At 61.3% G+C, this 9,434-nt stretch overlaps 1 protein-coding gene across 1 annotated transcript; it reads left to right on the top strand.

Annotated features, from left to right (window-relative positions):
* Positions 1-2,470: 2,470 nt before the first annotated feature.
* Positions 2,471-5,237, top strand: PRSS33 (serine protease 33). The gene is made up of 6 exons (XM_081811126.1): positions 2,471-2,574; positions 2,943-2,975; positions 3,085-3,247; positions 3,341-3,612; positions 3,861-4,030; positions 4,217-5,237. The coding sequence occupies exons 1-6, from the start codon at positions 2,529-2,531 to the stop codon at positions 4,373-4,375; spliced, it is 843 nt and encodes a 280-aa protein (XP_081667252.1). The 5' UTR covers positions 2,471-2,528; the 3' UTR covers positions 4,376-5,237.
* The last annotated feature ends 4,197 nt before the right edge of the window (positions 5,238-9,434 follow it).

Below are 9,434 nucleotides of genomic sequence, written 5' to 3'. Positions count from 1 at the left end.
TCAGGTTGGAATCGTGAGCTGGGGATCAGGCTGCGGGAGGCCCAACCGGCCTGGTGTCTACACCAACGTCAGTGTATATTTCAACTGGATCCGGATGCTGTTGGCCCGCAGCCCCAGCGTTCCCAGGCCAGCCCCCTGCCGGCCCCTGCTCCTCCTCCCTCTGCTCTGGCCTGCCTCCCTCCTGCAGCTGGCCTGAGCCCTGCAGAGCCCGGGAGAGTGGGGCCGTATGCTAAGCCAGGCCCCGCTCCCTGGCTCCTTTGCTAATAAACACGTTTGCATGTTGGAGTCTGTGCCTTGCGGAGCCTTCTGCGGCCCCGGGGGGCTCCCTGGACACCCGGTCACCCCAGCAGCACTCCCTAACTCCTAAATCTTGCTCCAGCGGTCCGCACTATTCAGGTTTGGGGGGCAAGCCACAGGACCCTCTCCGGTTAGTTGAGTCAGAAAGATAATTTATGGGAGGACATTAGAGCTGGCCAGCTCCGCCCTCAAGTTTGCCCACAGAGGTGGCAGTGTGTCCCCAGAGTCCCCTGTCACTCTCCCACCAGGCTCTCCAGCTGCCCCAAGGGGAACACCTGCGGCCCCACTGCCACCAAGGCCTCCGGGGGCAGCTGAACCCCAGGTCATAAAAGGTCAGGAGTCTTGGGAGGACAGGAGGGAGCTTCTTTATTCTCCTTGCGCTTTCATCGCGTTTGAGTGAGCCAGGCTACCTGGCGGGGCCTGGGCTGACCCAGCTCTTCTTCACAACAGCCTCTTACAGAAGATTAGCCCGCCCGCAGGGCCTGGGGGCTGCAGGGAGAGCGGGTCACAGCCTGGTACCAGACACCTCGGGCTTGAGCAGGGGCCGCAGGGGTCAGTCCTGGGGCTGCCCTCCCTCCATTCCCATGAGAGGTGGGTGCCAAGTTCCCTCTCCCGTAGCCCTTGCCCTCACCCCCAGCCTGCTGCCCTGCTCACCCCATTCACTCACAGTGCATGCTCTACGCTGGGCACTGCTCTGGCCCTCAAGGACCTTTATGGACTGGATGTCTGTGTCCCCTCCAAAATTCATGTTTTGAAGCCCACCCTCCAGCATGACTATATTTAGAGATCGGCCCTTTATGGAAGGGGCCAGGGTTAGGATGGGTCCTGAGAGTGAGGCTCTGATCCCCTAGGCCCCTATAAGAAGAGACGTCAGAGAGCTCTCTCTGCGTCCCAACACCTCTCCCCCCGCCCCGGAGGCAGGGAAGAGGCCGCAACCGCCTTCGTGCCAGGAACAGAGGTCTCAGAATGGGACCCACCGTGCCAGCACCTTGTTCCTGGACTCGGCAGCCTCCAGAACTGTGAGAAATGTTTGTTTCAGTGGCTCAGTCTGGCATTCTGTTCTGGCAGCCAGGGCCAAGATAGACACTCAGACCCCACCTCACAGAGAGGAGTCGAGCAGCCGTGAGTCCGGCCTCCTCCATCACATGTCACCGCACACAGTGACATGCCCGGGACGGAGTTATGGCCGGGCAGGAAGGCGCTCCAGGAGGCCGGGGCGGAGCAGAGTTGACCAGGCAGAAAGGAGCTCCAGAGCCTTCTGGGTGGTGGACACAGTCCGGGCCCACCCCTCTGCCGACTCTTGTTCCCAGCATCTACCAGCTTCACCAAGGCTAGCAGCCTCGTTGTCCTGGCCACACCGAATTCAAGAGAGGACAGTTCCCCAATGTCAAGTCCGCTTCTGCTTCTGGTCAAGCAAGGAGTGCTGGCCGCTTTCAACCAGCCATCCCCCACTTCGAATTAGTGCAGAGCAGGATCTGGGTGCGGCTCCGTGGGGGCGGCCGTGCTGGGATTTCTGGACAGAACAGTAGTGTTCACAAGCTCCGTGACCAGCACTAACAGGAACCAGGAGCTAGGATCAGGTTCAGAGATGAGCTGCCAAGGATTCTCCAGAGCTTCCTGGCCTGACCGCAGCCCTCCGCCCCCGCCCTTGGCTGCCTGAGTGCAGGCTCCCACCCCCAGCTCTCAGCACCGTGGCCCAAGCCAGGTGTCCTTTGACAAACCCAGGTGTCCCTTTCCTGCCACCTCAAAAGTGCTGCTCAAAGCATCTTTGTTTGAGGCCCCGCCCTGGCTCCTTAATCACCCCCTGGCGAGGCCCCCACCCCCTCTGGCCCTTTAAGCCCCCAGGCCCTCCCCCTGCCCAGTCAGCAGGGAGGGCACAAGCCACGAGGGTGAGAGCAGGGTGCAGGGGCCTCTAGGGCAGGAGGGGGCGGCCGGCAGGCAATGGAACTAGGTGGTGGCCAGGGGCCAGGCTCCAGGGTTCCTGTGGATGCCGAGGGTGCTCAAATCTCGCAGGGGTTGGGGGGACAGCCGTAGTCCCTGGGGTGTGGGCAGAGGGAAGCGCATAGAACCTGGGCCCCCGGGGATAGGTCCAGGACCAACTGGGGGCTGAGGGAAGACAGAGGGCCTCTGGGGCCTGGGCTAGGACCCTCCTCTCGTCTCCTTGCAGGTTCTGACCAGAGTCCCCACCCTGAGCTGTGCTGCCCTTAAACAGGCCCAGCCCTGAAGACACAATGAGGAGGCCTTCCTGCCTCTGGGTCTTGCTCCTATTGCTGCTGGGTGAGTGGGGGGCAGGGGCTGGGGGGTTCCCAGATGCCCCATCCTACCGCTCTCTGGCCTGGTTCCCCTAGAGCACTCCGGGGCACCCTAACCTTGGCTTCACCGGTTCACCTTCTCCCCATCACTGACCGTGGGCCCTCCAAGCTCCGATGTGCCCGTGTGTGTCCGAGGTGTGAGTCCCCACCTCACACTGCCCTGGGGAGGGTTAAAGTGGGTAACCAGGCCAACGTGTTGATTGCACAAAAGCCTGGCACCAGGTCAGTGCGACAAGTGTTTCACCCTCCTTCCTAATCTCTGACATCCCTCCCCCTGGCCTGTTATCGGACACCAAGGCCATAATCCAGTGCCTTCCCTGCTTCCTCCTGCAGGAGCTGCTGGGACAGGGACGCTGGAGTCTGCAGGTAAGGAAGCCTCAGAGTCCCTGACGTTGGCCCTGTGTCTCCCCGACCCCACCCACATCCCAGGCCCCCAGTCTTCTGCCCTCCCTCGCGTCCCCCTTGTCCCCTGCAGCCTGCGGGCAGCCCCAGGTGTCGAGTCGCATCGTGGGGGGCCGGGACGCCCGGGACGGACAGTGGCCGTGGCAGGCGAGCATCCAGCACCGCGGGGCGCACGTGTGCGGGGGCTCGCTCATCGCCCCCCAGTGGGTGCTGACCGCAGCGCACTGCTTCCCCAGGTCAGCGGAAGGGCGGGGGGCGCGGGGCCCAGGGACAGGGGGCAGGTGTGGCGGGCCCGGGAGCCGTGAGCAGCGTCGCCCCCTGTCGCGCAGGCCGACGCTGCCGTCCGAGTACCGCGTGCGCCTCGGGGCGCTGCACCTGGGCTCCGCCTCGCCCCGCGCGCTCTCGGCGCCCGTGCGCAGGGTGCTGCTGCCCCCGGACTACTCCGAGGACCGCGCCCGCGGCGACCTGGCGCTGCTGCAGCTGCGCCGCCCGGTGCCCCTGAGCGCCCGCATCCAGCCCGTCTGCCTGCCCGAGCCCGGGGCGCGCCCGCCCCCCGGCACACCGTGCTGGGTCACCGGCTGGGGCAGCCTGCGGCCGGGAGGTGAGGCGGGGGGGCGGGGCCCGGGGGTCCGGCCGGGAGGGACGCGGGATCCCTCTCCACCTCCCTCTGACCGGGAAGGCTAGCGCCGCGCTGTCGCAGTCCGGGGCTCAGCGCGACCTCCGGGGACCCAATCCTCTTCCTCCCAGTCAGACCAGCGAGTCCTGCCTGGCCCGGCGGGGCAGGCTTCTCAGCCCCTGCCTCTCCCAGCTCTCAGAAGCCCCCCTTCCTCCCCCCCCCGCCCCCGCCAGTGCCACTTCCAGACTGGCGACCTCTGCAGGGAGTAAGGGTGCCGCTGCTGGATGCGCGCACCTGTGACCATCTCTACCACGTGGGCACCGACGTGCCCGGCGCGGAGCATATAGTGCTGCCCGGAAACCTGTGTGCCGGCTACGTCCAGGGCCGCAAAGACGCCTGTCAGGTGCGGGAAGCTGCCTGGACCCCTAGAGTCTAGGTCCTGTGTCCAGCACCCGCCCTCCCTCCTTGGAACCCAGGGGCCGTACATCCTGTCCCCTAACCCAGAGGCACCGCCTTAGGGACTGGGGTCCTGGCACTGCCATCCCAAATCTTCAAAGGGTTGAGACCTAAGCTTGCCTTTCTCCTGCAGGGTGACTCTGGGGGACCCCTGACCTGCGTGAGATCCGGGCGCTGGGTCCTGGTGGGCGTGGTGAGCTGGGGCAAGGGCTGTGCCCTGCCCAACCGTCCAGGGGTCTACACCAATGTGGCCGCTTACAGCCCCTGGATTCAGGCTCGCCTTAGCCTCTAATGCAGGAACACTGACCTGGAGCCAGAGGCTGGGGTCCCTCTGAGGACCTGCCCATTCCCCACACCTTGCCCCTTCCAACTTGAGGCTCACAGGACTTATAAAGCTAAGGTGTCATCCATCTGTCCATCCGTGCCTCCTCCATAGGGCTCACCAAGCCCTAGCCGCCAACCCTCCTCCAGGAGTCTCCCATTTGGGGGAGCGGGGAGGGGGGAGCTGTCTCACAATCCCTCCCGCCCCCCTCCCCTCCTTCTCATATTTACCCTTCTCAGCTTCAGCGGGGGGGCTGGGCCTGGGTCCCCAGAGACAGGCAAGCCAGCTGGTGCCCGGTCTGGCCTCTGGGCCCCCTTTCTCAGGAGGAAGTCAGGGAGCTTCCAAGTGTGAGAGGGATTCAGCCCCAGGGAGATGCTTCTCCATTGCTGGCTTTGAAGATGGAGCGGCCTCCAGGAGCTGAGGGCAGCCCCCAGCTGACAGCCAGCAGGGAAGCCCCTCACTGCTACAACAGCAAGGAGCTGAATGAGCCTGGGACCCAGCTCCCCCTGGCCTCCAGATGAGAGCCCCACCAGGCCGCCCCACAGGCCAAGCCCTTGAGCCCGGTGGAGCCCACCCAGACTTCTGGCCCACAGAGTTGTGATTTAATAAATTTGGGTGGTTGTAGGCTGCTATGTTGGTGGTCGTTTACTACAGAGCAATAGAAAACGAATCTAGGGCGCCTGGGTGGCTCAGTCGTTAAGCATCTGCCTTCAGCTCGGGTCATGATCCCAGGGTCCTGGGATCGAGCCCCGCATCGGGCTCCCTGCTCGGCGGGAAACCTGCTTCTCCCTCTCCCACTTCCCCTGCTTGTGTTCCCTCTCTCGCTGTGTCTCTCTCTGTCAAATAAATAAAATCTTTAAAAAAATAAATAAAACGAATCTAGATCTTGCCCCACTGCAGTGGAGGTGCCCCCAGGGTCTGGGTGGGCTAGCCCTAGGCTCTAATAAGGCTCAGGAGCCTGGGGCACCTGGCATCATGCCCTCAACCCAGGAGGGGCCGGGAGCCCCCAGACAGGCCTGGCAGAGCTTCTGCTGTGCTTGTTTCTGTGGTTACAGCCATCCTCACTGGGGAAAGTCTGGGGCTGTGTCCCAGCTGTGGCAAGGGGCCCACAGACCCAGGACCCGCCCCACACCTGCATCTGGAAACTAGCTTAGGCCCCTTGCGGCTCCCTGCCCACCTTTGCGTGCCTGGGACCTGGTTCCTGTCCCCTCCCTGCCATCTGCTCATCCCCAGGCCAAAGACCATCCATCCCAATAGATACAGCTCAGTGTCTAGAACTGCAGAAGGAACAAGAAACTGAACAAAACCTGGAAACCCCAAAGCCTAATCTTTGAGGCTAACAGGGACAGTGGGGGCAAGGGGCATGGGGGAGGACATCATCAAAGGTGCAGCCCCAGGGGCAGGCCTGAGGCTTGCCTCCACCCTTCCCTCCCAGGAGAGAAGGTAGCCGCACCCCCGGTGGTTGCTGCCGGGCTGAGCCAGGCAGGCAGGGTGGGCCCACAGACTCGGGCCGTGAGGGAGCTCCAGACTGCTTTCTCCCCCTGGCTGAGGGCCATCCATCTGGGGAAGCACTTCACTGTCCTTGGGGGATGGTTATCGGGGAGCAGGGTGCCCAGAACGTGGCATGGCCATGGGCACATCAGCAAGGGGACCCTGGTGGCCCCTGCTGGTTGATGCTGGCCATCCTCGCTCCCTCCCTCAGCCTGGGGCCAGCTAAGGGACCTTCCCCAGGACGCCTCCCGAGGCACTGAGATGGGCACAAGCCAGTCTGCCTGGGAGCCAGTCTGCCTCAGCCTTGGACCTGCTGTGATTTGAGTAATGGGTCCCCATTCAGAGAGCCCCGTGTTTCGGAAGTATAACCTGGGAGCTAAACAGGGGAGTCTGGAGCTGGAGGGACAGGAGCTGTGCCTGGAAGGGAAGGGTCAGCAAATGAGAAGAAATCAGCTGCTCCTCATCAAGCCCTTACCAGATGCCACGCGGAGGGTTTTGTGGCACCACCTCGTGGGATCCTCACCTGACACCCATTTCTCAGATGAGAAAGCTAAGACCCAAAGCCACGCAGCTGGTAGATGGTAGGCTGAGATTCCCGCCCAGGTGGTCTGATTCTGGAGGCAGCTGGAATGATGGAGGGGAGATTACAATCCCCTTTACTCTCTCCCCTTGCTTCCCACCAGTGCGGGGCTCTGGGCTCCCCTTCCCCCAGCACCTTCCTGGTGTGCCAGCCTTGTGAGACTGGGCAAGTTGCATCTCCTCGCCCAGCAGGCTCAGGGGCACGCCCCCCCTGTGCTGGTGGTCCCGTCTGTCAGCAAGGTCAGTGGGGGCGCGGGGGGGGGTGACGTGGCCCTGCATCAGCCACGGCTATACGCCCTGCCAGGTGACAGGTCGGGAGACTGTGCCGCGGGGAGGGGAGCACCAGGCTGGCGGGGGTGGTCCTGGGAAGTCCAGTCATGGGGAACACTGGGCTCTTCTCTAAGGTAGGCGGGCATTTCCTAGCTGCCCAACTGCTCTGGCTGGGGATGCTGCAACCAGATGGCCTAGCCGCTCCCAGGAGTACTGACTTGACCTCGGTTTCCCCTTCTGTCCTCTGAATGGATGCCACGCACCATGTCGTGGCTGCTGGGAGGGCTGAGGCCCTCACACTCCTGCCCCCCGAGCACGGCTACTGTGCCCTGTGCGAGCACGCTCTCAGCTGCTCCCAGAACACACACGAGGTGTTCTCGTTTTCACTTTCACCGGTGGGGAAACAGGCCCAGAGAGGTTAAGTGGTGTGCCCTAAGGCCCACAGTTGGTAAGAGGTGGAACCAGGTCGAAGCTGGGCAGCTGACTCAAACTCCACACTGAATTGTGAACCTTGCAGAGATGAAAGTAGTAAAACACCCTACAAATGAGAGGTACTCCAGTAACTATCAGTCGTGATAATTACTATCTAGTCATCGATGCTTTAAAAAAAAAAAGGGGGGGGGGAAGGCCCACCAGGCCGAGACCCTGCAGGCTTAGTTTGGAGGCCAGGGAACGGTCCCTGGCAGGAGCGCCCGGTCATTGAGGCGCAAGGGCAGAAAGGGCCCAGCCAGCTTTCCTGTGCAGAGAACTGAGAGCAGCCGGCCAGCCAGTTCACCCACCATCCTGAGACTCCCACTCTGTCTGTCATGGCTCCCAGGAGGGCAGACCTGCACCCAGCGAGACCACAGAGCCAGGGGCTGTGGGGGATCAGCCCCTACTCCCCCTCCATTCCCTCTTGACCCCATTCCCACTGCACTCACAATTACACCAAGGCCTGCAGTCACCTCCTACAACTGGCCCACCAAGTGGATGGTATCGTGGGGCTCAGAGAGACACCCTGAGGGGAAGGACTCCTGTTGGGCAGGGCCCCCACCCTACTCGCCACCTTCCCTAGTCTGGGTGACCTCTAACAGCAGAGACCGCTGTAAGCAGACTCCCATCATTTCCCAAACCCCAGCACTGTGCGGTGCGTGCATTAGCTCATCAGTGCCCCCCAAATGCCATATGGAGTCCAATTGTGTATCCCCCTGCATGGATGGGAAAACAGGTGGAGGCTCAGTGCCCCGCCTAAGATCATAGTCAATAAGCTGATGTTGGAACTCAGATGGTCTGCTGGAGGGTGGGTGGAGACAGGCATGATCCTCGGAGGGATGGAGTGTGGGCCCACTCAGGATGACTCCTGGTAGGCATCCTGAGCTGTGACACCGGCCAGGACAGACCTAATAAGGCAGGTGTCTACGTGGCAATAGTGCGCACATTCAGGACAATGGGCCAGGGTGCAGCTGGGCCAGAACATCGTGGGCGAAGAGGAGGCCCCTCCTTTCCCTACACCCCTGGACTCCATCTTTACCTGCCTCATTCTGGAAAGTCGGCTGGATGCCTCTGAGAACCTCCTTGGCCCCCATGGGCCACACCCCTCCCCTGCCGCACGCTCTCCTTCCTCAGCAGTACAGGATCTAAAGCCTCCAAATCTCTGTACACAAAGATGCTGAGATTAAGATGGAAATCTTCGGCCTGAGCCAAGGACTCTCTGCACCAGTGACTCGTCCACCGCCTCCTGACTCAGGTGACGAAGCAGCGGTGGAGGTCAGCCAGGGGCGGGAGAGTTAGCGGGGAGCCAGGGCTGCCGAGGCTCAGGGAGGGAAGATTCACAGGAGGGGAGAGGACTTCAGGGAGCTCTGGAGGAGGCAGAGGCTAGAAGTCAAAAATAACAATAATTACGGTTATGGTTTTAGAAACACCTACTGAGTACCAATTCTTGATGAAAATCTACAAACTTTACAAACAGCTGTTCTCTCATCTTAAAGAAGAGGAAACTGGACTTTCATGAGGTTAACTGCCCAAAGCTGCACAGGCAGCGCCGGGACCAAGTATTTGAATCCCCAGTGGTCTGAGCATGCAGCCCGCACTGTGAAAATTAGTGAAAGGAAACCTCGTTTAGAACACAGGCATGGCGGGGCACCTGGGTGGCTCAGTTGTTAAGCGTCTGCCTTTGGCTCAGGTCATGATCTCCAGGTCCTGGGATCGAGCCCCGCATTGAGCCCCGCATCGGGCTCCCCGCTCGGCGGGGAGTCTGCTTCTCCCTCTCCCCCTGCCTCTCCCCACTGCTCCTACTCTCTCTCTCTCTCTCTCTGTGTCTCAAATGAATAAAAAAAAAAAAAAAAACAAAACTATAGAACGCAGGCGCGGGGCCAGCAGGGGGCGCTCTCCGCCCTCTCGCTCATCAACTGCAGCCGCAAGGGGAAGGAAGAGTCGCACCTGGCAGGTGCATGCTACTTCACTACCGGAGCAGGAGGAAGGCAACAGCCCAGCCAGTGAAAACCCACTATTAGAACTCACTTTATTCCAAAGAACTTTTTGTTTATAATAGCCCTCCCAGTTTCCCCTTTCCTCTATATGAGAGTTTCTCTCCTTTGTTCTGCGGACTTGCCTATGACTTTGCTGTAGCTTGCTCGTTCTGGCTTATAATTCTCTGCTTTCCCCACATAAGCCCAGTTTTGCTGGTAAAATAACTTGGCAGTTTTCTTTT

Source organism: Leptonychotes weddellii, unplaced genomic scaffold (assembly GCF_054177405.1).
Source record: "Leptonychotes weddellii isolate Sample4059 unplaced genomic scaffold, ASM5417740v2 HiC_scaffold_5726, whole genome shotgun sequence".
Taxonomy (NCBI): domain Eukaryota; kingdom Metazoa; phylum Chordata; class Mammalia; order Carnivora; family Phocidae; genus Leptonychotes; species Leptonychotes weddellii.
The sequence above is the reverse complement of the archived record's forward strand: the minus strand, read 5'-3'. Positions and strand labels throughout refer to the sequence as shown.

What these genes read in the sequence shown, in the direction of transcription:
- PRSS33 (XM_081811126.1), top strand. Translation starts at nt 2,529, where the DNA reads ATGAGGAGGCCTTCCTGCCTCTGGGTCTTGCTCCTATTGCTGCTGG. An exon ending in CTTGCTCCTATTGCTGCTGG is followed by an intron (nt 2,575 to 2,942) that starts GTGAGTGGGGGG and finishes TTCCTCCTGCAG; the next exon opens with GAGCTGCTGGGACAGGGACG. An exon ending in GCAGCGCACTGCTTCCCCAG is followed by an intron (nt 3,248 to 3,340) that starts GTCAGCGGAAGG and finishes CCTGTCGCGCAG; the next exon opens with GCCGACGCTGCCGTCCGAGT.